The sequence below is a fragment of the Mchenga conophoros genome, linkage group LG19 (assembly GCF_057382185.1).
Source record: "Mchenga conophoros isolate Kocher_MC1m ecotype Shallow Benthic linkage group LG19, M_conophoros_male_GT1.1, whole genome shotgun sequence".
Taxonomy (NCBI): domain Eukaryota; kingdom Metazoa; phylum Chordata; class Actinopteri; order Cichliformes; family Cichlidae; genus Mchenga; species Mchenga conophoros.
The window spans coordinates 22627955-22655588 of NC_140544.1; the positions used below are offsets into that span (position 1 = coordinate 22627955).

Here is a 27634-nt window from a genome sequence, read left to right on the forward strand (position 1 = left end):
AGAACTGATGTGATTATGTAATTATGACTGACATCTAGTGGCTGAATGAAGGGGGAACGTCTATGTAACCCTCCTACTACTGAAAGACTGCAGTCATGCATATAAAGCAAGCAAGCAATTCGTGGAACTATATCATCAGTAAAAATGGACCTAGAGTCAAATTTGCAATATGTAACAAACTGAAATAAAGCATATGATAAAGCACATTGACTTTCTCTGTTTTCCTTTATTTTTATTTTTTTACACAATAAGAGCAGGACAAGGATGAATATATTTACAAATTAATATTTTCAGAATATCCAAGTTAATTAAAATAAAAGAAGTGCACACAACAGACTCTGCTTCTAAGGATCTGAAACTCAAGTTGACTTAAGGGTCTACCTCAAAGCTGATCAGGACCCATGATTGGATCACGTGGCATCTGTTAATGACTTTAATTAAGCTCAATGATTTTAGCTTCAGAGCGCAAAAATATAGCACTTTGATCCAGTGGCTTTTAGTTGAGAGAAAGCAGCATGCAACGTGCTGGCACATCTTTGCAGACATGAAATGAACAGTGAATATTTATAAATGTTTTTACTGTTTCACTCATGAAACAAATATAGTTTCAGTTTGCCCACAATACAAGGGTTTTACTTTAAGATCATTTGTTGCAACCCTCTTGGAGAACCTAATTAATTGATCATTTTGAAAAGGTCTGAATTGAAATGGTTTGGGATGCTTATATGTTTTGGATTTCAAATAATCTGATGTTCTTTGTGTTCTTGATAATCAGGGCGGGAAATATCACTGGATCTGTAAAGCTCCATCTGATCATTCCCTTCCTGAATTTCAGCCTGGTTCTCAAAAAAGCTGTCTGCAAAGTTCAGCATGTGCTGCACAGCACCAAACAGTAGAGTGTCAGTGTCCTGGTCCAGGTCCAGCTCCTCACTGTAGTTCTTCACCGGCAGTATACAGGATAACGGGATGCCCAGAGCCTCACTCAGCTCACGCGCCTGATTACACAGATTAAATGAGCATTATTGTCATGTCAAATTTTGACCTGCTACTGTAAATGCATCTAAAAACATCACCTTCTTCTGGATGTAAAAACTGCGATAAACATTCTTCAAGTCTTCCGCCACCAGTGGACAGGCCTCGTCTACTTTAGTCATCAGCAACAGCTGAGGAATTCCTTTGAGGGACCGGAAATACAAATCATGACTGAAACAGTTTACTGACACCAAGAAAAGGTTTACCCTTTGTTGTATTTCCCTAATATAGCCTTACATATTTACATATACATAAAACTGCCTGCTGCACGTGCTGTTTTCAATGTTTTCTAAAAAAAAAAAAAAAAAAAAAATCAAAAGATTTTCTGCTGACCCAGCTGATTAGTCTTTCTCCGGATGGCACAAAGTTTTTCCAGCATTTTCTGGCTGAGAATAGAGACCTTGCAGGTGTCGACCACATAAACCACACAGTGAATCCTGTCACTCAGAGTCACATGCTTCTGATAGCCAGGAGCATCTATTAGGATAGGGCCAGATGTGCTAAACTGAAGTACAAAAAAACATAGTTGTTACTTATCAATCAGCTGCCTACGTTTTTTGTATTTAATCATTTACTATTTAATCAGTTAACATGAAATGCACCTGGTAGCGATCCTTGATGTGACCTTTATAGATGTTGACCAAGTCCTCAATGTCCAAACCACCCTTTTCCTCCAGCCCCATTGTGTCACAGAGGATCAGTGGGACGACGCAACCACCTTTCCCTGCCTTGATGGTGTAAGTGCGAAACTACAGAAAAGATAGAAAATGTCATTTAATGGGAAAACACTGTACATTACAGGTAGAGCATGCAGATTCAGTTATACAAAAAGTCCTGTGCCAGTACCTGAGTGGTCACACTCTCCCCCGCTGTGCCAGCGATGGCCTGGGAAGTCATGTTGCCTCGAAATGCTGAGTTGATGGAGTTAAAGAAGCTGGACTTGCCTGCTCCAATCGGGCCTACCAACAACACACGGGCTTGGTGTACTGTTTTGATGTCAGGCTTATAGTTCAGGATGGCCTTCATCAATTGCTGTTTTTGTCTAGAAGAAAGAAAATGTACCCACACCACCCAGAGTGCAAGCACAAAAAGTTTACATGATGACAAGCTAAAAAAGATATGACATAACCTTATACTGATGATGAACATATGATGAACAATTTAGTTTTTCTTAGAATTACAAAATCCAAACATAAATTTATATATTTTACACAAACACCACCAATAACTGTGCTGCAGGTTTCTACATACTCAGCTGTCCATTTGATGTTCCTCCAGGGCTTGGGCAAGAGCTCTTCTAGGTCTATAAGTGAAAAATCGATTAATAAGAACAGGATCACTTTTTAATCATATCAATATTAATTCTCTAAAAAGTGCACAGTAAAATTACAAGCCTTGGTTTAAGCATAAGCTCATGAGTGCACGAGGCCATTTCTGCAAGTAGATGAACACGTTTCTTAATGGTCATGAAATGTCTGTTTTGAAAGTATAACCATGGGAGACATCTTTTTAATTCTATAAAACTCAGGGATTACTTTTACACACCTTCAACTCGATACACCTCAAACTCTGTCAGTGTCAAGTCATTTCCATGCATATCTGCAGCCTGAAAGTTGAAGCCTGTGCCTGGATTTGACTGCACTTCAGGTTTGTCATCATGCAAGAAAACCAGAGCACCGTAATTTGGACCGGTGCCTCCATCAGTGAAAGCACACTGCCCGATGATAGCTGCTACCCTCAGTGGTTTGTTTCTCTCAGCACTGATACTGTAGAGAAATGTCTTCTCATCATTGACACCCTCTCCACCTTGAGTGTAATCTTTGGAGGTGTAGGCTCCATAGATGAACCCAGCAGCATTGTAGGCTACAATAACGGTGGGCCCTTGATTGTCACAGTGTCTGTGGAAGACATTAGCAGTGAACCCATGGATGCTGGCTTTGTGGAGCAGATGGAGTTTGACACGACCGAAAAGAGAGAGGAGCTGCTTCTCCTGATCCTTAGACAAGGCGGATTTCATTGCTGCCATGATGGGAAATCACCTGATGATGTAGACAGATCAGATCAAGTTTAACAAGTTATCTCAGAAAACCACAACTGCACATGCATCCTGTGACCATTTATATAATATGTTATTAAGGGTTTTTTGTTTTTTTTTAATAAAATGTCATGTAAACCTGCAAGTGAATCATCCCACTCCCACCTTACTGAAAACTCTTTTGCTTGTGAAACACTTTCTTTTTGAAGGGCACGTTTGCTGTCTTTCATTAAAACATGTAAAATACAATCACCACCAGTCCACATAGCAAAATTGGTATGGCCCAGATCTGGCCCACACAGTGTGCTTATACATGGCCCACATGCTACAAAGAATGACGGGCCTTTGGTGGCCCAGATCTGGTTTGCCAGATGTGGTCCACACAAAGCCAGTTGCAGACACACTGGTGGTCCTGTGCTGGCCCAGAGCAGTTTCAGCTCTGGGGCCCGTTCTTCGTACGTCGCTTACTACATCCAAGATCAAATGACACATCCAAGATCAAATCATCGCGCTAACCGTGAGCTCGCTAATCCGGTTCCCCGAACACACCTGCTGTTGACGATTACTACAGCTGGACGCAGGAATGTGACATCACTGGGTGTCGTAAAAGGGGCTACGTATCGATAGTAGAAACATTGATCGGCAACCCGCTGATTGGTCGGCGAAAATGTCGAAGGGGCGTGCTCGGTATTTTCCGGCAGCAGAGCAAGAACTCATGAGTGAGGGATTTCAGGAGTTTCAGAGTTTAATTAAAACGCAAGAGAACACTGCAAAGGCTGCAAAAGCAAGGAGAGAGGGCTGGCAGAAAGTTGCTGACAAATCAAACTCGTAGGTAATTTAATAATAATAATAATAATGGATTGGATTTATATAGCGCTTTCCAAGGCACCCAAAGCGCTTTACGATACCACTATTCATTCACTCCCACATTCACACACTGGTGGAGGCAGCCATATCGCGCCATCGGCCCCTCTGGCCAACACCAGTAGGCGGTAGGGTAGATCTATCATATGACACTATATTGTCCAATATCATATGGCATTATATTATATTATAATATGTTATATTATATCCCCTTTCACATTAGAGCCACAACAGGACCCACAAGAAAATGGGAACAAGTAAAAGTGGAATACAGGAGTATTCTACAGAATGGTAATATTTATCTCTTAGATTGCTTTGCGTCTCTTGGCAAGGTAATACTGGCCTGTAATACTCTGTTAGTTTGTTCATAACAGCAACCAAGAAAAGGGCAGAGGAAAAAAAGACAGGTGGTGGTCCTGCACCCCCTCGTCAACAAGTTGGTTAAGTAAATAATACCCTCACGGGAATATCGATATCTCTCTATGAGCACACTGTCGCGCTGAGCTAAAGGATCCTGTCTGTCCCGCAATATACGCTGAATTCTGAGGACTCTCCTTATCAATCTTGCACCTTCCGCAATGGGTTGGTCGCGTATACGGACAGGACATGGCTGCGACAGGCTTCCCAAATCCACCTTCACTTTTATAGCCGTGGTCTCTCATCTTGATTACACGAAGTAATTTACAATTACTACTCTGAAATATGAATTACATCTGTAATAATCACATACATGTAATAGAATGTTAATAGTTCATTTCCCTTTTTTAGGAAATGACCTGTATGTATCTGTGTGACATCAATAAAAGGATCAAGTGCTGCATTACCTTTAGTTACATTGATAATATTTATTTATGGTGAAACAGTGGAAAAATATCGCTGTTGCTTTCGTATACATGAAGCGGACATACCTGCGTGGCCGCGATCTAATCCTGTTTACATAAAGTAAACCTGCTCCCGAGCAGGTTTACGCTTACGGCTCTGTTGCTATGACAGCAAGTCCCGGATGAGCTTCGGGGAACCGACTGATCCAGGATCACGCGAAATCGTCAACAATCTAATCCGGCTAACCTACTTAGCGAGGTACGAAGAACGGGCCCCTGGCCCCAGATGTCAGCCTAATGTGTAGCTTAATTAAGACGAGTAAACTGTCTGTCACTAGGTTCTGGATAAAGTGTACACTGACAAACCTGTCAAACTTGCATTTGAAACGTTGGTTACCATAGCAGTATAATATTGCAACATGGCATTTGTGTCTTCTAACTAAAATAGGAAAATAGGAACATAAATAGTGTCATCATTGCCAGACCTGGCCCACATCTGGGGCCTGTGCTTCGTACCGCGCTAAGTGAGTTAGCTGGATTAGATTGTTGACGATTTCGCGTGATCCTGGATCAGTCGGTTCCCCGAAGCCCATCCGGGACTTGCTGTCATAGCAACAGTGCCGTAAGCGTAAACCTGCTGGGGAGCAGGTTTACTTTATGTAAACAGGATTAGATCGTGGCCACACAGGTATGTCCGCGTCATTCATACGAAAGCAACAGCGATATTCCACCACTGTTTCACCATAAATAAATAACATCAATGTAACTAAAGATAATGCAGCACTTGATCCTTTTATTGATGTCACACAGATACATACAGGTCATTCCCTAAAAAAGGGAAATGTACTATTAACATTCTATTACATGTATGTGATTATTACAGATGTAATTCATATTTCAGAGTAGTAATTGTAAATTACTTCGTGTAATCAAGATGAGAGACCACGGCTATAAAAGCGAAGGTGGATTTGGGAAGCCTGTCGCAGCCATGTCCTGTCCGTTTACGCGAGCAACCCATTGCGGAAGGTGCAAGATTGATAAGGAGAGTCCTCAGAATTCAGCGTATATTGCGGGACAGACAGGATCCTTTAGCTCAGCGCGACAGTGTGCTCATAGAGAGATATCGATTTTCCCGTGAGGGTATTATTCACTTAACCAACTTGTTGACGAGGGGGTGCAGGACCACCACCTGTCTTTTTTTTGCTCTGCCCTTTTCTTGGTTGCTGTTATGAACAAACAAACAGAGTATTCCAGGGTCTCTTTCCAAGAGACGACAAGCAATATAAGTGATAAATATTACCATTCTGTAGAATATTCTTATATTTCACTTTTACTTGTTCCCATGTTCTAGTGGGTCCTGTTGTGGCTCTAATGTGAAAGGGGATATAATATAACATATTATAATATAATATAATGTAATATAATATTGGATAATATGGTGTGATGTGATAAATCTACCCTACCGCCTACTGGTGTTGGCCAGAGGGGCCGATGGCGCAATATGGCAGCCTGGCTTCTGTCAGTCTGCCCCAGGGCAGCTGTGGCTACAACCGTAGCTGCCTCCACCAGTGTGTGAATGTGAGAGTGAATGAATAGTGGCATTGTAAAGCGCTTTGGGTGCCTTGAAAAGCGCTATATAAATCCACTCCATTATTATTGTTATTATTGGATTACTTACGAGTTTAATTTGTCAGCAACTTTCTGCCAGCCCTCTCTCCTTGCTTTTGCAGCCTTTGCAGTGTTCCCTTGCGTTTTAATTAAACTCTGAAACTCCTGAAATCCCTCACTCAAGAGTTCTTGCTCTGCTGCCGAAAAATACCGAGCGCGCTCCTTCAACATTTTCGCCAACCAATCAGCGGGTTGCCGATCAATGTTTCTACTATCGATGCGTAGCCCCTTTTACGAATTTGCGTGTCATCCTTGCGCAGGGGCCATGCTAATCTTCTCTGTATCGTTCCAATTTTAGTATATGTGCTACCGAAGTAGCCCCTTTTACGGCACCCAGTGATCGCACATTACTTCATCCAGCTGTACTAATCGTCAACAGCAGGTGTGTTCGGGGAACCGGATTAGCGCGCTCACGGTTAGCGCGATGGTTTGGTCTTGGATGTTTCATTTGATCTTGGATGTAGTAAGCGACGTACGAAGCACAGGCCCAAAGAGAAACTGAAAGTAAAACCACCTTCAAGAAACCCGCTGAAGTGATAAAAGTCATACTTGCAGCAGAAAGATGCACACTGTGGATGAAGTTAGATGTTATCAAAACAAACTCACCTTCAGAAGACAAACTGATGCAGGAAAAATACAGTCTGTGGCACGCCGCAGTGGTTTAATGTGTTGTGGAGGTTCAAACAGGAATGAAAGTAAAAGTAAACCTTTTTTCTTTGTCCCTGTTGTGATTGGTCACATTGTAAAGGCTGTAAAATGAGTGCAACCAATAAGACTTGACATGAAACATGATTCTTCTGTGATACTGAGTTTTGCAGTTCAGTCTAAAAGCTATAAAAGCGTCTTTGATGATACACCGAAAGAAATACAGTTATGAGGAATATACAGTATAATGAGCCTTATGAATAAATTATTCAATTAGTATGTATTTGTTCCTTTATTCATGTGTATTTTAGTCATTTTCAGAGGTTTTTTTTTTAAGTATAATCAAATTCAGATGCATACACATACATACAGTATTGTGCAAAAGTCTTGAGTTACTCCTCTTTACACTTCGTCTTCAAGGAACCACACCTTGTTGATTTTTTTTTTAAGCAATAGTTTTCCAGGCAAAAGACTTTTAAACTTTTTCCTTTGGACGTTGGCTGCTTTTCCTCTAAAAAACAACCTTGTAGGTTTACCCCTTCCCCAATAACAACCTCAGTCGTGATTCCCTGTCCTGTTTTGTTCCTGAAAGACAAGTCAGTGAAAACCAAATTCATTTTTAAACTCACTGACTTTTATGGCAACATATAGCAAAATCAGCAGAAATAAGAAACAGACTTCTCCTATACGAAAAGTGACCACACCGTACATTTACTGACTTAATCCAGGGGTTGTTACTATGTAATAAGATACTTTGGTTGATCTTGTGTTATGCAGTATGCTAAATTACAGTTCTTTGTCTCTTTTAATCAAAATTTTATAATCCTAAGTATGTAACACCATCCAAAGCATTTCCAGAAATATAAAATTAATTAAAATGTAGCTACAATAAGCAAAAGTGGGTAATTTGTTCTATTGTGTTGTAAGATTATGATAATTTGATTCAACATCCACAGGGCAACTCTCAGCAGACCTTTGAATGGTGATGCACATTCTTTATTCATACATTGCTCACTGCCCTACAACCCACACATTTGACATTGTTATTGTATGTTCTTACAGACAATTACAAAGTGACACTTTCCCATTGCTCACAACACCTTGCTCTGCCCTGTCTCCCACAGTGCTTTGCTCTCTTGCTTCATGAATATCATGAATGAACAACAACATACAGTATATTTTTTATACATGCAGGACACATACACATAGTTACAATTCACTTGCAGGTTCAAGTAGTCAATCGTTTAAAACCTCAAACTGGTGCCATTTTGCAGAAAAAAGGCAGTCATGAGTTGTTATAAATTAGCACTGGACATCATTGTAACATTATTGGGATGAGTGACGAGAAAAAATCATTTTTTTCTCAAGTATAATAAGAACTTATGACTAGTTTTTATAGCGTCTTTAAACAATTGAAAAAAAAAACGTGGATTTAAAAAGCAAAATGGGTTGTTGTGTCTTTGTGATCATTTGCTTTGGTATTAATCAAACTCTGCATTCCACATGCACATTCATGTGACAGGAACAGAGAGCACTGATGATTTCTTACACATCCCTCCATGGATTCGTGGATATCTAGTCTGGGCTCAAGTAAAAGAAGGACCTGTCACTGTGACTACACCAGTTTTTATGATGTGCAGACGCAATAAAAAATCAACACTTACTATTGAGAGACTGCACTGACGGTACTTTGGACACATTTCCTTGTACTTTGCACTTCCCTTGCAATTTCTTTGGCCTTTTGTAACGTCTGTGCAATTGATTTAATTAGTTAAGAATTTTTTTTTTCAAGAACAATTTCCTTGAGGGTAGAGCTGCATTTAAATATTTACCTTCAAAAGTGATAAATTGCGCATTTCTGTGTAGCCAGATTGGATTTAATGTCTCAGTTATAATAATTATAATCTAGATATGCATTGAATATGTTCTTTATTTTCCCTTTGTTTTGTTTTGGCTTTTTTAAAACTATTTTCAAAATGAACAAGAAATAAAAATTTTAAATGAAAAGAATTTTGTCACTATATTAAACAAAGTGCCCTGTGTACTGTAGTCTACTTTATTAAAACTGTTCAGTATTAGGATGGAGTGGGGGGTTGGGTGCTTTCCACCTTTGGGATGTCTTCACTGTTTAAATACAATCTGATTGTTAAGTAATTCTTATTTACACTCTGGCAAGCCTCTCTACAACAGACCGTGTGATCATATCCACAATCCAAATACATATTAACAAGTCTGAGCCTCACACGCTTATGATCATAAGCATTTTAACTGATTACAATTGCAGGACTAATATTAATATCACGATTGCTGTAATGCTGTTAAATTTAATCTGGTACTCTAATCCCTTCTGGCAGATTTGCACACTCATTTTCAGTAATCTCAGAGTCAGTAATTGTCATTTTCAGTATTTCTGAGAGTCTGTTTGCTCAGCACAGTTGACACTGCCACCAATGTGGCGTAATACTTTTTTAAAGCAGTTAAAACACAAGCGCAGCAAACATCACATGTACTTACAGTGCTCAGAACAAAATGCTTTACCACTCAATATGAATATTTGTTGTTGGACTCTCATTGAGAAATGAATGATCAAATAAGTCTAATTAAAAGAAAAATAAACAAATGCACGGCTTTCATAATTAATAGTTTGCACACTTTCACCAGTTGCATGTAATATGGATAAATGTTGTTAGAAAGCTGTTAATGCTAAAAGCAGCAAAACGGGCCCAGGTACACAGCACAAACTACGATCACGTTTCAGTGCAAGCCTACACAAAGTGCCATTGACCCCGTGTACATTATTTTCAGTAATCTACAGCATCAGCTTTCATGTAAATCTACATTTATGCAGGCTGACATGCTTCTCTTGCAGCCAGTATGACCTCCTCTCCTGTTTTGCATAGGGTCATGGGTCAGTGAAGTCATGCATTACCCCCGGAGGGAAGAGATCTAAGGGCCCCTCGGTGCAACAACACCCTAAAGGAAGTGTTATACCAGGAAGAGTGAGGCAAAAGCCTCATATCGTTATCTACTCAGTCGTGAACGTGCAGAAAGAGTTGCACTTTTTTCCGTAATATTTGTTTCTAACTTCCTATTCTGTCACTCCATCAGTCCTCAAGCTCTCTACCTTAATGTCACAGTTTAATTTAGCCCAGGTCCACCTTCCATCCTCCAGGCTGCAGATCCTAGTTTGTCTCAGAACTCTATTTTGCAGGCGGGGAAAGTTTCATCCTGCATGGCAACGGTGCTGTTAGATCCCAGGACAGTGATTCCTAGTTCACGCTGTTTGTCCAAGGTCTGCTGGTACCACTCCTGCATCGACACCGATTCGAAGGTAGGGATCACTGTTACCTGGAGAAATACAAAAGGCCGCCTTTAGCCATTCAGTAATAGCTGATGATTTTAGCATTTGGAGGGATCTACAGAGTGTGGTTTGGGATTCAGTAACAGCCCAATTTTCATGGAAATGATCTCTGTGATTGCATTTTACATTTTCTCATTTTGGGGGAAAAAACACTTACATAATAATCTACTGTATAATGTTTCTACCTGCATAGAGTCTGGCCATGATATCTTTCCATCCAGCAGAGCATCCAGGGTTTGCCTCATTAGTTCCTCCCGCTCCGGGCTGTCACCGCTGATGATGTAGCAAGAAGAGCGAACACACTTGAAGAAGTCCACACTCACTGTGGGAGAGGAGGCTCCAGAGGGGGTATAAGCCAGGTCCACATACACACTGACTTCCCCAGCAGAGGTAGCCTTAGAGCCTGTGGCCGAAAGGAGAGGAGAAATTACAGCCTAATAGCGCTCATACCGAGACACAACACTTAAATGTTGAAGTTGCCCTTAAATTACGCACGGCAAGAGAAAAAATCCCACTTCACAGCTCATACCTGGACTGGACGAGGATTTTGCTGGTGCTGATCGAGTGCTGGTGGAGGGGGTACGAGCTAAAGAGACGCTTCCTTTTGTGACTCCACTTTGGCTCCCTGTCCTGCTTTTCCCTGAGCCTGATTTTTGGGAGGCCTCAATGACCTGATCACAAAAAAGATCAAATGTAATACAAAGTTCAGTGGTAGATTTTGTTTAAATAGATTATGATTTAGACAATTTTATGGCCCAAATTTTTAAAGTAATAATTAGGTTACGCTTTACAAATAAAAATAACATGAGTCAAAAGGTCCACTTTGAGTATTTTGATGGGTTTTATGAAGTAACAGAAAACATTTTGTATCATATCAAAATGTCAGATATGTTGAAGCAGCCATTCATATAATAATCATTTTTACTCTTATAAAATAAAGACACAGGCTTTAACCTGTGGCCAAAACCAGTTGCGCTGATAGTATAATTAATCTTTCATATATTTTCATAAATCACATATTTTGCCTTCAATCTAGCAGACGAGATAAATTCAGTAATTACTCGGACCTCTTTGTGTGACAACACAACAAAATAATTCAACCTGTCTTCAGCTTAGAAATACCACAATCCACCTGAAGCCACAATAAAGCTCATACATGATCTTAACACAGGCATGTGTTTCTGCTCACGAGACAAACTCACCCCTGCAAGTTTTTTTCCTCGCATGCCCGTGGCTTTTGCTCTCTTGCCATGAACATCTGAGTCAAACTGGGGAACTGGCATGGAGGCGTCAGGATGTGGAGGCAGAGGTGGACTGTCCCTGAGAGGTGCTGGAAGAGGGTCTGGCGGCAGAGCCTGATGGGTTAGGATGTTTTGTGGAGAATTAGAAGGCTCGCTACATGACTCATCCTCATCCGAGTCCAGAGCTCCGTCAGCAGTGGTGGACGGGCAGTCCTCAGTGCAGACAGGGGCGTTTGAGTCACTGGGTGACGTGTCCTTGGTGTTGTTATTGTTGTTGCCGTGATGATGCGGAGTAAAGGCTCCTCTGGAGGCCTCGCTGGTGCCTGAGCCGGAGTCGGGCTGTTTAAAATGTTTAAACTCACAGGGAGAAACCAAACACAGGTCTACATCATGACCTGAAGCCTCGAAATGAAGTGTGCTGGGAGCCAAAGGTCGTGCTGCCTCTGAACTCTGACCTAAAGATTTGAGAGGCTTCTTCATTTGTAAGGACATTCCTGCATAGTGGCTGCCATTGGAGTGAGAGTGATAAACGCTGTCATCGCCCTCTCTCTGGCTCCCAGTGGTTGGTCCCTGCTCAAAGGACATGGACAATGATTCATCTACCTCTGTGGACTGAGGTGAGCTCACCTCTGCTGGCATGGAGTGTGTAGTGGTGGTGGCAACAGAGGGAGACGGGTCTGAAGAAACTTCCTTAAGTGTCCCCAAAGGAAGAAAACTTAAATGCTTCTCTCTGGGATGTGTGGGGTTCTCTGGAGTGCTTTTAGGATGGCATAGCTGCCCCTCACTTTGCCTGGATGACCCATTTGGCTGGTTAACATCAGCAGAATCTAGGCTACCCTGGGCTTGTAGCCGGCTAAGAGCAGACCTGTTGCACCAAACATCGTCTGGGGACAAACAGTAAGGAGTGTGGCCTGCGCTGTTGGGCCGTGAGTCGGGGGACGCTGGTTCTACGGTCTCCTCGTCGGGGCTGACAGGAGCCTGGTTCTCTGGAGAGGATCGCGAGGGTGGACTATATTTCAAAGCCCCATCAAGAAGCGTGTACTCAGTTGGAGTTAAGTCTAACTGGACTGTACGCTCATTCTTTGGTGCCTTGTTCAAAGGAGATGGAAATCCTACAACCTTTGCAGGTTTTGTAGCATTTCCAGGCTGGTCTACAAGGCTTTTCTGCAAGTCTGTATCAGCTCTCTCACCACTTCCAGGCATATGTTGCACTCCATTATCACCACTCCCTCCACTACCTGCTGCTTTTTCTACTGATCTGTCAGCTGTTTCATTACAAGTGTCTTCTTGGCTCAGGCCTCCTAGGCTCTTTTCATTTTCTGGATCACTGCTTTTCTGCTTATCTACCGTTTCCACCTGTGCCTCTTCTCGTTCGATTTCCTCCCTCAGCTTAAGAAAATCAGCTGTCATATCTTCAGGGGTAGACATTTTGGAGCCACAGGGATTTTCCTCGGGGTCCATTTTTTTATTTTCCTGCTCAGTAACAGTGCACTCTGGATCAAGGATTTCTGGCACAGCTCTAGTGTCAGATTTGGCTGAGTCATTATTTGGCAGTGCACTGTTGACATGCAGCTTCTTGCTATCATTTGCTTCCTTTCCTGGTAGCTTTTTTGCTTTCTTCTCTCCTATTTTAGAGTCATTCTTTGCTTCTTTTTTGAGCTTCATTTTATTTTCGTTCTTTAATTTGGAGGGAACACCATCCTTCTTGCTCTGACTGTTCTTTCTAGCTATGCTCCCTTCTTTGTTGTCAGTCTTCTCCTCTTTTTTCCCATCCTTTCCTCCTCCTTTTTTGGAAGTATTCTTCTCTGCTGCTTTATCCTTTATGCCTGTCTCTTTTATTTTGGTTTTATCAGTCTCCATCATGCCAGTTCCATTTAATGCTTTTCCTTTTTCCTTTGAAGACACATCCTTACCATCTCCACGCTCTTTCCTTTGTTTGTGTGTTCCCTCCTTTCCTTGTGACTTGACACTGTCCTGGCTCTCTGTCCTCTTGGTCTTTTTCTCTTCTCCTAGTTTCTCTAAGTCTCCCATTGTCACTGTGGGTTTCTGGAGAAAGGCCAGCCCCTTTAGCTTTTCCAGCCCCTGCAGCAGCTTTGCCTGTGGGGTAATGCCAGGGAAAAGCACCCTGACCACCTTCTCTTGAGGACACGCTGGATGCCACACAAGCAGAGCACACACAGAGGTGAGGGCGGTGAGAGGGAGAGTTTGGGATTTAGGTGCTGATGATACTCCATCGGGCCAATTTTGCATGAATGTCTGGTATTCCTGGTTGTTTTTGCCTGGGTTTAGTATGTATAAATCCAGCTGTCCCACTCCCATCTTTTGGAAAAGGGTTAAGGGCTCAAAGGGGACTCCTTGCGGTCGAAACATTGGTTGCGGTCTGATGTCTAAATTCTTTAACAGCTGTAGGGTTAGAGCAGCCTGCTGGGTGCTCTTCAGTACATTGTCCACACCTGACAGGAGAATAATGATAACTTGTATAACCAATCAGTCATATCATTGTTTTTAGCAGTTAAAAATGTCATGAGATAACATGCACAAGTAGATGTTGTTGGTGCTTGAACATTACACTGATTGCTCAGTGCAAAACAAAACAGAAAGTAAATAAATGAACAAATGATATTAATATAAATGCATTTATCAGAAAAATGATTGATAGCTGATATTAACAGTTTGGTTATTTTTTCAATTTTTACTCTATTGTTGTTTTATTGCAGCACTCACAGGGCTGTTGTTCCACCTGCAACCTGCTGGGGGCATTAAAGAACACAACCCCAAGCTCTGGAGAGATGAGCTTCTTACACGAGTCCTCTGTGGAGCAGTATAAAGAAAGAAAGAGAGCCACAATGTGTTATTTCAGAAAATGAAACAAATAAAGAGAGCATAATTTACTCATTATCCCCTGTTATGCTACCTATGACGTCAGTTCTCAGCTCCTGCTCAGCCACCTTCCTCTCCAGGAAGGAGACGACACCAGGGAGGTTCTCTGTCCCGACATGCGTCAACAAAACAGCATCAACTCTGTCGAGGTGGCGGACCAGCTTCCAGAAGCAGGCCTGAGAGTCCGAGCCTCCGTCCACCAGCACCGTAAACCCGTTAACGGCAAAGAAGGCACAATCACCACGGCCAGCAGGGAATACGTAACAGCAGGGGCGGGACAGCTTGAGGAAACCCACAGTGGTAGGAGGCGGCAGCAAGTCAAAGGGGGAAGAAGGACAAATGGTGCAAGAGATGAGTGACGTGAATTTCCCCAGAGCTTCCATCGCAGGCAGCACCTCTGGGGGATTGATGCAGAGACTGAAAGGACCTTGCAGGGGCTGGTTTTCCACAAGAGTCTTTCTCCACTGGCCAATGTTGGGACAACTGAGGGTCAGATGGATCCTGCTGGGTGGAAGTGAGGAGGCAGAGCTCTCCTGGTCAAAAGACTGAAGAGAGACAAGTTCCCAGCATTATATATACAATTTTTAATTTTATCCTTCACAATTTACAGTAAAGTCGCTCAAAGCTATATCTTAGTCATGTCAGTGGATAGCGCCTCACATTTATTAAACAGGCAAATTTATGGAATGGTCATTTTAAATGCTGATCATATTATGTGATTATGATTTTTATAAAAAATGAGAAGATACTAAATACTGGTTGGGATCTTTATAAACTCTCAATATCAGGATCATCCTCAATAATACATTACAGCCCCGTTTTTAAAGCATCATTTGGATGTTAGGTCAAACTTCACTGTTGTGAGAACTTGATGTTTACCCTTCACTGCAAATTTTAAGAGTTTTGCACTATTTATTAAAAGATCATTTTTCAAGACCACAGTCCAGGAACTCTTAACAATTTTCTGACCCTGAAACTGAAAGAATGATCAGTAATATGAGAAGATAATCATTAGTCACTGCTCTGAATTAAGCCTGGATTTGTAGGTGGTAATAAAGGTTTACTTTAAAACTGTACTATTGTTACATGTATAATTTTAAAACCTCTGTGTGTGCTTGAAAACATGATGCTTGTTTTTAAGCATGTACTCTTAACATATTCTGATATTGTCTATATGCAGTGTTCCGGTCATTTGGGCTTCAAGGTGTGGCAAGTTTGTGCATTCAGAATTATAATTGCAACTTTGTGGTTAGGTGTATACCTGTTCTGTTAAGATTTGTTTCAGTTGGTATGGTGAAAACAGTCCTCTGTTAAAAAGCACGTCTCCGCTTTCCTCCTCACTCAGGCCAGCCAAGATCAGCAGCTTATGAGCCGATTCTCTGGACAGGAACGCAAACACCTGACCAGGGAACAGAAATGGAAAAAAATCAGGCCTAATCGAAAGTCAACAGAAAAGCAGTGAAGATAAATGTAAAAATATAGATGGAGAAAAATCAAAGAATAGTAAACAGTACTGTGAAAATGCATGAAATACTCTTAGGCAGGCTTTCTTGTAATTTCTTTAAGAAATGTTCTGCAAGTATCTTGAAAGAAATTCAAATCACCTGGTTAGTGCAAAAAAAAAACCAAAAACCAGTATTTTATGAATATCAAGTTGTCTTAACTTTGGTATTATTTGTAGGTTTGACTAAAGAAATTGGAACAAATGTTGTGTTTTATAACAGACTGCTAGTAATGAAGTGCCTGAAGATACAATTTAAAATAGGCTCTATTCTATATTGTCTGTTATGTATTTACACCAAACCGGTTCATGTCTTGAATTAGATGTTGTTTTATGCTTGAATGATTCATAAATCAGCATTAAATAGCTTAAAAAGATCTTCTGAAATGCTCAGGTACAAGGATGGACCAAAAATGAGTGAAAAGGCAATGTCAATGTCAAAAAGACAAACTGTATAAGAGCTTCAGAAATCCTGGAGAACTATTGCTCAAGACTACTTTTTTTTTTAAACTATAAGACAGTTTGGTTCCTTGGAAGCAAATTATAAAGAAATGAAGGGTCTCTCAAGACATTTGCACAGCTCTGTACATCAAATGTCACACATGTCACAAAGATGTCACACCCTTGTTTAGCTGTTTTGTGATTACATTCCAGGATTACTCCATAACAAAGTAAATGAGTAGCTACAGGCCTCATTTTTACCATGCAAAAAAATGTGTATATTGAGTATAGACCAATCAGCCACCACATTTAAAACGCTGATAGTGTTTATCACTGATCATCTAAATGCAGCGCAATGTTGTGAATTGAAATCTTGGATTTGAATTTGTTGCCACTTTGAATTCTTTGTACTTTTTTTAACTTTATGCACAATCTACTACATGGTTATTTTTATTTTTGGAGTCTTGCGTTTAGGTCACAATCGTGCAAAAACATAACAAAGGTAACATGTCTGTGCCCCGATATGACAGAGCTGTTATATTAGGTTAGGTTCCTCTGAAGGCACATGCATAACTGCACAATGGTCTTCATCAGTGTGCAGCTATGACTTCGGTCAGTTTGAAATTTAGAGCAAAACGTAAATGCACCGCAAAAAATATTCAACAGATTTTCAGAAATGCAGTATATTATCATAATAGCCAGGTATTTCTCAATATGATGGAGAGGCAAACTTTTGTGCATGGAAGAAAATGTAATTGATTGAGCCCCAACATCCCCTCTCTGGTCTGTGTTAGGCCAGAAATAGTCAATAACAGCCACGGCCAGACAGCCGGGGAAATGTTCCAAAACCAGTGAACTGCCACATGGCCCTTTTATCTACTGACTGGTGTGCAAACGTGTTGGACTGTCTGTGCTTCCACATGACAAATTGTGTGCTAATTGGATTCTGGCAGTGATGATTTGAGTTAATTGTGTTTTAGAGCATGCCGGTGCTTTTGATATGAACACGAGGTGACATACGAGGTTAGCGTTTTTCACAGAAAGCTCAACAAATCTGGATCCCACGTAAAAACAGGGGAATAGTGTTTAAAGTTTGGGGGAAGAGGGTGAGTGTTTTGGTATATTGCACCTTGCTTTGAGATGTTGCCTATTATACATATTATACTACATACAGTAGCCCAGTTATAGTGTGGAAGTATTTGAGATAATAATGTTGTAATTTTGCATAGTTATTCAAGGCATCTACAGCCTAATGAAAATAATGTACATGTATAAATTCCTGTTGCACCTGCTTAAACATAGTGATGGCAATAAAACAACAATTCATACATTTGGGAAATTATTATATTCAACTTATTTCTGAATAACTGAATCATTTTAACACAGCATCATTTTGTCAGCTGCCACCCGAGGATTTATCCCCTCACCTCTGAATGAACCTGGTCCTGAGATGGACTGATCACCACCTGAGTGTCCAACACTCTGGTACAGTGACGTAGACACTTATGCCCTGAAGAGGCAGAGAGAAAAATAAGAAGAGATATAAAGAGAAGGACAAACAGACAGCCACAGGGATGCAAACAAGAGGGAGATAAGCCGACAGGTCCGAGCATTGAGTGACAGACTGGAAGCAAATAGGAGAAGAGCTCAAAGAGGAGAAAGTGAACTGGGCTAATCGGACGGGTGATTGACTCACTGGGTGAAAAAGAGAAAGTAAGAAAAGTGGAACAGCTGAGTCAGAAGGATTGTCTGAGGAAGAGATGCCAAGTTTCCTCAATCTGAGAAGGACATCCAGTCTGAGAGGCTGGACTGGGTGAACAGCTAAGAATACAGAGGCGTACTTAGCCGACTGGAATTTCATGACCCAAATATGAACAAATGTTTCTCAGTCTTTTTACACAAAGGGAAACAGAAAGGGCTATTTTCCCTACATGACATTTTGCATAATTCAACCAAACATTTAAAATTCTGGGAGAATATGTCTTTTCCTTTCCTTGACAATAATTAGACATATATCTCTGTTTCTGTACACTAAAAAATGAAACTACAAACACCATCTGGCTAACTTAGCTTAGCATAAAGACTGGAAATGGGAAAATGACTAATATTTCTGTAACACATGTAAAAATTAGAAAATAGCATCACATATCACATAGCATGTGAAGGCTGGGAGCAGTGACTTCCTGGAGTCTCCACTGGTGGTTAATGTAAAACCTCAACATGCTGATTCACCACTCTGGTAAATGTGAGGGCTCAGGAGGCAGGATTGTTAGTATTATTAGTATTATAGCAAGATACATAGTTTTGACACTGAATGCAAGTGAGTGCTATTGATTGTTGTCTAACTTTTGGACAAGAAATTAAATAAATGCATGCCTCACACTATTCATTTCTGTAGTCGATCTTATTATGGAAGCTATACTACAGTGCAGGCAACCTCTCTGGATAGACAAATGTCTGCTCTTGACCATTTTCATCACTTCACTTTACACGGATCAGCTGTGACACAACTGTTTAATTCTTTTTGTCTGTCTTTTTTCCTGTGCTCAGCTGTCCTTAATTGCCAACCATACAGAGAGAACGAGAGGTGGCAAAACTTGGCTGCAGGTTTCTATTGTTTTCTGTGTCGTGGGCCCACCCATGCTCAACAATCGCCCTGTCTGGCTGCTTGTCCACTTTCCTTCCTTCCTTCCTTAGTGACCCCAGATTGGCTGAGCTGAAATATTGCCATGGCAATGGGAGTTTCCCCAGTAGGGCCAAAGAGTTTGGCAAGAAAGATGACTTAAATCTTACCTGCACTCTTGAAAGATGCCGTGTGATGGGAGAGGAATTCTTGGAGGTAGAGGTTCAGGTTACAGGATTTTAAGTCCACATCCCATGACCGAATACCTGACAGCAAGAAAGTTAGAGGCTATACTGTCACATGGTGCAATGTGATAAAAGCCTACACATGTCCAAGTATTCGCAAAATATTAAAACTGGCTGTTATAATCGTAGCTATCCCATAGTATATTTTATTTCAATATTTAATGCATTCAACCAAATCTGCTCTCTCTTTTTAACATAGTACAACGAGTATCATTGTATCTTGCAATCTGTCATATAAACACGATAAAGAGTCTGTAGCATTTACTTTCAGCTAATTATACACATTAAATACAGAATGTACCATCTTATATTGTACATGTAAATGTATTTTCTGTTTTTAGCTGACAAGTGAGGAGAATTTGAGGTTTTTCTTTGAAACACGTGACAGTCAGCTGAATGTGGTTGGCTTTTAGACTGCTAAAGACACATGATGAAGACTGAAAAACTGGAGGACACTATAGCAGATGATTTTCCCAATCTGTAGGACAAACAGTTGTTAAATTATTATTTTTATGATTAACCGATGAAGAAATAATCTTTAGCTACAGATGTACATTCAAAAAACTGGGCTGTTTGTTCAGTTCATGAAAAGTTGATGACATTTTTGAAGTACATAGCTTTCACCAGAGTGTAATGAAATGTTAATTGGCCCAGTTAGCTACAGTGCAGGAATATGAGTCAGTCTGTTTTTCTATCTGTGTCTGTCCTCGTGGTTTCTCTTCAATTTCCCTATCTATCCTGTTTTACATGAACTGTCTGCTACACATGCTGGCTTCCATAAAATGTCTACAGCTGCAAAACAGCAAAGCAATAAAACATAGACTGTAATGGATCGTTATGAGTACGCACTGTCAGGGCTGCAGCATCCACAATTACAGCTGTGCATAAATGCACAAAGGTTAATGGGACATCGCTTACAAGTGGCTGTGTGTGGACTGAAAATCCCCGGCGCAACATTTCCCTCAAAGCTTGTCCTTACATAACTAAAAACTAAAACTGAGGCGAAAGGCAAAGCACCCACTCCAGACAGCTTTTAATTATAATGTGTCCGGAGGGATGAGGGGGTGATGCTGATGGTGGAGTGTCGCCAGATGACGCATCCTCGGTCAGTACGGTGGGGGAAAATTGCATAAAAAAAACTGCAGTGTGCTCAGTATATCACCGCAAGTGATGATTTGGGCAAGAAGAACTTGCAGGAAGCTGTTTTTTTTTGTAATACAATTGTATAGGAAAAAGCAAAATGGCATACAGCAGCTATTGGACGCGGGCTGAAATAAACCTACCTCGCTCTATCTCCCTGCTGATGTGTTCCGTCTGCCTGAGGCGAGCGGTCCGTCCGATTATGATGAGCAGGGAGTATTTATGGAGGCAAAAGTCGAGGTTTGCGGTAGCGGCGCGCTTCGGCTCCTCCTGGACCTCCCTCTCCAGCACCCGGCTGGACGCCATGTTGGAAAATTGCGCTTCTATGTGATGTCATTGAAAAAGCCTGACAGCGCCTTTTATTACAGGGATGACAGCTGCTGTGCTGGAATTCAGCCGCGCATCAGTGAATGGGCAGGAAGAGGCTGAATTATTGATCACACGTGGCAAAGGGATCAATATCTATTTTTATTAATCGCCGATCCCATTGTAAATTACTTCCATGTATATTTTATAATATCCCATGCAATATTATTACCGCAAAGGTGCAGCAGTAACACTCTACAGACCCTTGAATTCAAGTTCATTTATTGGTATTTTCATCTTACAAATCTATTTATAAACTAACTGTGCGGTATTTCCAACAATCAGGGGAAAAGAAATAAATATAGTAAAATATTATGACCAAAAAAAGTCTTCCACAAGATGCCGCAATGATTAACACAATGATGTGACACAATAATTAACACGGACGAGAGAAATAAAAATTAAAACGACAGACTCACAAAAACTCTTATTCATAACAGTCAATGTTTATAAAGGCAAAAAAAAAGTCACATTCTACAGCATTTTATTTTCTATCACAAATGTATTGAACAGTAGAAGCAGACCTTCCTGTCATTTCTCACATTCATCTTTTTTTATCAGCCCTGAACTCTTTCGTTATTTCTTGTACTTCTGTTATCTTTTTTTTCCCTCATCACAAACATTTCAGAACATAGAAGTTACAAGTAGTCCCCCGTGGACAGCTACACAGCGTGCCAATACGCGCGCCTTTACGCACGGCGCACGGCTCCCCTGCGTCACACTGAAAGGGTAACATAAAATTAGTACACTGTAGACAAAACATTGTAAATTTTTTGCGATTTATAGAATTTAAAAATCTTGATTAGATAAAAACAAACGTCTAAAAATCCTCATTTTTTTCTGACTGTTGTAAATTCAGAGAATCTTAAATAAGAAAATGAAATCTAACAGGTTTCGTGCTGTTTTATTTCTCATTTGTCTGCTTACCGAAGGTAACCATCCATGCTTTTTCTCCAAGGGCATCTCTTTGCTCCTCAGCTTCTCCAGAACTTCTTGCAATGCGTCAATCTGCACAGGGGGGGATAAAAAGTCATATTATCAAAAAACGTTTACTATGGACTTTGTTTTTAAGAAAATTGTTGTTCAAATAATTTAAATACCCTAAATACAGAAAAAAAATCAACATCCTTCTTTATACAAATTAAATCGACTTAACCCACATCCCCAACAAAAGCTCTCACCAAGTCTTTCTCTTGTTGAGTTTTCAGGGTGAAATCCAGTGAGCGCGTCTCCAGTGAGGCGTCCTCTGCGCGAACGAGGTACAGGTAGGCGTAGCAGCAGGTGACCGCGAGGAGGAGAGTCCGCGCACTGACCATTGTGTTCAGACACATAAAGGAGGAGTCCTTCTCTTCAGCGGGTGGAGCTCTTTTCCAGTAGACAAACGCTTCTTTGGAGTGTTGAGGATGGATGTCTTTTGTCCACAGAAACTGTCTTTATAGGCTCTTTGCAAGTGCTGCTGACATCAGCCAGTCTTTGAAATATTCATGGAAACTTTGACATGGATGACACTGCTCGGCACCTTTGCATCTTTAACAGGAAGCGATAAGAGAAGATGAAAGCCAAACGTCGATGTGAGACCAAAGAGTAATTAAACTCCTTTATCTAAAACTTTTTATCCCAGTCTTCCAATCAATTTCAGTTAACTGATCCCATTGAATTCCCAACAAATCACATTTTTTTCCACCTGTTTCTGTGGCCTTTTTGGTTAATCACATATCTGACTCACTGATGCGTCACATTGATGTGTCAGAATCAGAGTGAGAAATCAAGTAAAACAGCTAATCTGCATTTTGATTGCACAGTTATCGAAATAATAAAACAACAAAAAAGACAACAACAGAATTGTTTCCAATTTTTGAAAGTGGTGTTTTGCAAAGCCCTGATAATTTCACTGAAAAATACAATTTACTGCGTAAAATGCACAACAAGGAATCCACTGGGGAGATTTTATGACTTGCATTTGACACTATAAATTACAGATTACCAATGAAAAGGTTAGGAATTTACAATATTAGCCTAATGGGATAGCACACTCGTGGCCACAGTTATCTTGATGATAAGGGTCAGTATGTGCAAACAAAATATCTGTTTTGGTGTAATTTAACTTTTTTCTTTCAAGTTTGCTATTGGTGAAGTCTAATAAATGTGCTCTCATTCAGAAAGTAGACCCTAAAAGGGTAGTTCTAAAAATTTAATGCTTCCATCTATACATGGTGTTGTCTCATTTTAATTCAATTCTTTGTCTTTAAAAAATAGTAATAATAGCAGAAACAAAAGTCCTTAATCTTAAAGTCAAACTTTATTCATATCTTATTCTTATTTAACGATCTGCCCTTCTGATGTCACTGCTGTTCTGCAAAGTTTAAATCAGACAGGCTGACCAACACAGAGACCAATATGTAATCAAGATACAATTTCCTTTTGTAGGAATAACCTTAACCCTCCCCTTACCCTCCCAAGAGTAATGGGAATGAATATGTGAGGCTGTCAGGCTTCTGTTTACACACCAAACCATATTACTGACCCCCATATCACTGACAAATCGTTTTACGCCATTTACCATGCTGGTCATGATCCCTTTCACTATGTTGGAAAAAAAAAAGACAAAGCAGACAGCACCTGAGGGCCCTGTTCAATATATAAAGCTTATATGAGTCATTCAGGTAGAATGGCAGCAAAGGATAAAGGGATTTGGGGGGTTTGAAGGAGAGAACTGTAAAAATCCAAGTAATTCAAGTCGTTATACATGTATTTCCCTTGACAATGATTTTTTTTATAATAAATGTATTCAATATCCATTGTTAAAATATTTTGTTGTTGCTGTTGTTTCTCACTTTTACCGCGCGGGGGCGAGCGCAATTTGGAGGAGGGAAGCAATTGAACAAGCAACCGGAAGCTTATCTTGCAGTTTACAAGAGGTGTTGCGACTTTCCAGCGTTTTTTTTCTGTACGTTTGGGTAACAGCAACAGTAAAAAATGTCCGAAAGAAAAGTATTGAATGTAAGTATATGAACTCTAAAACTGGTACTTCACTGCTGTTATTAAAATACTATAGGACCAGAGCAGGTTGGCGTTAGCATTGAAGCTAAGTGTGGCGTTTTTTATAGTTTCTGTTTAATTTAACTAAAAGCTGGTAGGTAGCGTTGCTTTTTCAACTACTGTTACTACGATAGTGTGTATCAAGACTATATTGTAATAAAATTAGACATTATTAGTCTAATGGCTACAAGTTTGTAAGCTAACCTATGTGTTTTGCTATCCACAGAAATACTACCCTCCGGATTTCGATCCGTCCAAAATCCCGAAGCTAAAGCTCCCCAAAGATCGTCAGTATGTGGTCAGATTGATGGCTCCATTTAATATGAGGTATGCTTGTCTTACCCACGTATATCTAAGAAGTTGTTTCCTGGTTACACTTCTGAAGTTTAACTTTCTTACAATCAAATGCAGCTAATGTTGTAAAGGACGCTGTTATGAATACACAACCAAACAACATGCGAGAAGGCGAACAAAAACGCCCCCTGGAGCGTTATGAATGGACTGGTACCAACAGTTGTGGTCAGACATATACACTCATCATAGGCATGACTGTCATGGTAATTCTGGGCTTTTAATGAACATGCAAAACAATCTTTAGATCACATTCACCCACTCAGACACAGCCACTGTAGTAACCTGGGACCTCATGACTGTTTGCATGCTTCGGTTCACATCAGTTTCAGAGATTTAACAAATAGGATTTTAAACAGTGGGATGTGTTTAAAAAAGTAACATCTACTCTTTTTAATAACTCTGGTAAATGACCTTCATCCAGCACATAATAATAATCTTTTAACATTTTTTCCAGTTTCAGAAAAAATGAGCGTATATCATGCTCTTGGAATGACTATATGACACAAACATTGTATTTTTCAAGTTGTTGGAGAAGGTAGAGCTGTTTTAGAGCTTTCTTTCCAAATAGAGACTTCCAGGTCTAGTTTATTCATGGCCTTAACATATATATTTCTGCTTTTTAGTGACTTAAGCGTACAGTGTTAAGGTTATTTCTAACTGTCAAAGCAGGAATCTTGGTTGGTTTGGTTTATATGAATGTAAGTCTATTCATTAGATATATGGCTTATTTGCAGTAAAACAGGGTTGCTGCTCACTTATAGGACCTTTTTTTGGCTTCTCTAAATTACTCCTGTCACTACAGTGTCATCATTTCTTCTACTTTGCAGGTGTAAAACATGCGGTGAGTACATTTACAAGGGGAAGAAGTTCAATGCACGCAAAGAGACCGTTCAGAATGAGACCTACATGGGACTGCCTATCTTTCGTTTCTACATCAAATGTACCCGCTGTCTTGCTGAAATTACATTTAAGGTAAGTGTGAATGATCTGATCATCGAAGTTGCAAGAGATATCTCAGAGATATCACTTATATTGGGCATAAAATACCCGTTGACAATGCTATATCTTATGATGACGTCATAGACTGACCCAGAGAACACAGACTACGCCATGGAGCATGGCGCAACGCGGAACTTCCAGGCAGAGAAACTCATTGAGGAGGAGGAGAAGAGAATCCAGCAGGAGAGGGAAGAAGAGGAACTGAACAACCCCATGAAGGTTAGTGTTTTAAAAGTCATCCTCTGTTCTTACTTAAATTGGCACATGAAACACAGAATGAATGGTTTCCCAATCCTCGACCAGGTGCTGGAGAACCGCACAAAGGATTCAAAGTTAGAGATGGAGGTTTTGGAGAACCTGCAGGAGTTGAAGGAGCTGAATCAGAGACAGGCTCTGGTGGACTTTGAGGGAATGATCGACCAGTACAGAGAGATGGAGAAGAGGGAGCGGGAACGGGAGAAAGAGGAAGATGAGCGTGAAATGAAGTGAGTTGTGCATGCTCAGAAAAATTGTCTGATTTTTTTTTTTTATTTTTTTTTTTTGAACAATCTCAAGCATGTTTCATATTTAATTGAAAATGTTTTTTGCTATAATATCTAATACATAGCTAGATGTATATGTGGAAATTTAAAATTACACTGTGCTTTGTTCAACAGGGAGATGTTGGATCGTGCTCTCGTGAAAAGACTCAGAGAGTCTGACTCTGATTCAGAAACAGAAGAAGAGAGCAGCAGCAAACAGTCAAACAAGTCCAGCTCAGACAAACCAACAGACATCCTCACTGCTGACAAACCAACAGAGGCAGAGGTCTGTATAGCCACCCACATGTGACATATCTAAATATCTGTCAAGATTATTTAGTCATAATCCTCAAGGTTTCAGTGACTGCCTCTTCATTTTCCTGTTTTACCTCCAATGTTTCAAAGTTTGAATAAAGAACTATGATTTTCATTTTATAGTTTAGAGTCTGGAGATCAATATATTGAGCTGGGTTTTCATAAACCCAGTCACCTAACACAGACCTCTCATGACACATGTGAACGTGATCCAGAAATATGGCCATCTTCTGTGGCCCAAACCTAGCTTAAAATTGACTGAGGCAAAGTGAAAAGCAATAATGCTGAAAAGGTTTTCGAGTGAGCAACATATTCTTCCATCCAGACCATGTCTTTCTGGGAGAGCTTTGCATATTTCAGCAAGACAATGCTGCATCTATTACAACAGCATGGCATTGTAGTAGAAAAGTCCAGGTGCTGAGCTGGGCTGCCTGCATTCATCAGTGGAAAACATCTGCACAGTCATGAAATGAAAAATATGCCAAAGACTGCTGAGCAGCTAGAATCTCTTATCAGACGAGAATGAGAGAAAATTCCTCTCTTAAAAGTCCATCAGCTGGTTGCTAACAAACTATTGTTAAAGACGAGGTGATACTACACAGTGGTTTTCAGTTTAAATGTTAAATATGATGTTCTGTTTTCATTTACATACTTTCTCAGCTTCTTTGGAAGAGGGTTTATATGTAAGGTTGTGGCAGTTAAGGCCAGTGACTTTCACAATGCTCATTGTCTTTAAATACAGAATTCCACAATCACAATGTACTTAATGAGAATTTTCTATGTGTTGCTGACCGAAAAGCTTTGGGCTGTGTTTTCCTCATCCTTTCTACAGGGAGCTTCAGCTGGAGGAGCAAAGAAGGCCAAGGTGGAGAGCTGGGAGAGGAGTGTCGGGACGCTGGGTGGTAAAGGAGCATTAGGTTCACTGATTGTCCGAAAGAAACCAGTAATGACTGTGAGCAAACCCAGTTCAGTAACGGAAACTGCTGCTCCTATCTCACAGACAGGTAACACATCGTTATCCTGCACACTTTGGCCTCTTTTATTTGAAGTCTCTGGCATTTTGTACTTGACTTTTGTTTTTCTCTCACCAAACTATGTCCTTCGTGTTGGTACTTGTTCACATCTTTAATCAAAAGTTAGCTTTTTCTTCATTGTAAGATAGTCTTTGTTTGTCTTGTTTTTCAGATTCAAAGCCAGCGACGACAGACGCTTCTAAACCCGTCACCACACAAAATGGGTCATCATCCCTCAGCCTGTTGGGAGCGTATTCAGACAGTGACAGCAATGACAGCGAATGAGAACAAGATGACTCAAGTGACTGACATACAATACAGTGCTTAAGCCCTGTTTGTAATGCTGTACAGATATTGAAATCTCATATAAATCAGCTTAAGGATTCCCCCCCCCCCCGTTCTTTAAATCCAGTCAGATCCACAGAAAAATGGGTCTGTTTGTCCTGTGACTATACCACCTGTATATTTTAATGTTTATTAAAATGTCTGTACTGTTTGTATGTAGCATTTTTTTTAACTCTGTGTCTTAA

At 40.4% G+C, this 27634-nt stretch overlaps 4 protein-coding genes and 1 non-coding gene across 5 annotated transcripts; 1 reads left to right on the top strand and 4 right to left on the bottom strand.

The window, feature by feature from the left end:
• Positions 1 to 212: 212 nt before the first annotated feature.
• On the bottom strand, positions 213 to 7162 carry LOC146552265 (interferon-induced protein 44-like). Its single transcript, XM_085257825.1, has 8 exons — positions 7027 to 7162; positions 2578 to 3071; positions 2284 to 2335; positions 1879 to 2074; positions 1635 to 1781; positions 1366 to 1537; positions 1074 to 1174; positions 213 to 995 (listed from the first exon to the last, which is right to left on the bottom strand). Exons 2-8 carry the CDS (start codon positions 3056 to 3058, stop codon positions 738 to 740), a joined length of 1407 nt encoding a protein of 468 aa, XP_085113951.1. The 5' UTR covers positions 3059 to 3071; positions 7027 to 7162; the 3' UTR covers positions 213 to 737.
• On the bottom strand, positions 6636 to 6741 carry LOC146552266 (U6 spliceosomal RNA). Its single transcript, XR_014890081.1, has one exon. It is a non-coding gene; the product is annotated as a U6 spliceosomal RNA (small nuclear RNA).
• Positions 7163 to 8045: 883 nt separating the features above from the next.
• On the bottom strand, positions 8046 to 20811 carry LOC146552267 (microtubule-associated protein 1S-like). The gene is made up of 10 exons (XM_085257361.1): positions 20641 to 20811; positions 19283 to 19378; positions 17917 to 17999; positions 15809 to 15946; positions 14582 to 15092; positions 14392 to 14478; positions 11629 to 14120; positions 10956 to 11097; positions 10612 to 10829; positions 8046 to 10413 (listed from the first exon to the last, which is right to left on the bottom strand). The coding sequence occupies exons 1-10, from the start codon at positions 20801 to 20803 to the stop codon at positions 10258 to 10260; spliced, it is 4086 nt and encodes a 1361-aa protein (XP_085113487.1). The 5' UTR covers positions 20804 to 20811; the 3' UTR covers positions 8046 to 10257.
• Positions 20812 to 21068: 257 nt separating this feature from the next.
• On the bottom strand, positions 21069 to 22376 carry LOC146552268 (cocaine- and amphetamine-regulated transcript protein-like). Its single transcript, XM_085257050.1, has 3 exons — positions 22045 to 22376; positions 21791 to 21871; positions 21069 to 21584 (listed from the first exon to the last, which is right to left on the bottom strand). The coding sequence occupies exons 1-3, from the start codon at positions 22192 to 22194 to the stop codon at positions 21477 to 21479; spliced, it is 339 nt and encodes a 112-aa protein (XP_085113176.1). The 5' UTR covers positions 22195 to 22376; the 3' UTR covers positions 21069 to 21476.
• Positions 22377 to 23728: 1352 nt separating this feature from the next.
• On the top strand, positions 23729 to 27600 carry yju2 (YJU2 splicing factor homolog). The gene is made up of 8 exons (XM_085257925.1): positions 23729 to 23863; positions 24129 to 24229; positions 25084 to 25228; positions 25340 to 25474; positions 25559 to 25740; positions 25912 to 26062; positions 26924 to 27095; positions 27277 to 27600. Exons 1-8 carry the CDS (start codon positions 23840 to 23842, stop codon positions 27387 to 27389), a joined length of 1023 nt encoding a protein of 340 aa, XP_085114051.1. The 5' UTR covers positions 23729 to 23839; the 3' UTR covers positions 27390 to 27600.
• Positions 27601 to 27634: the final 34 nt, after the last annotated feature.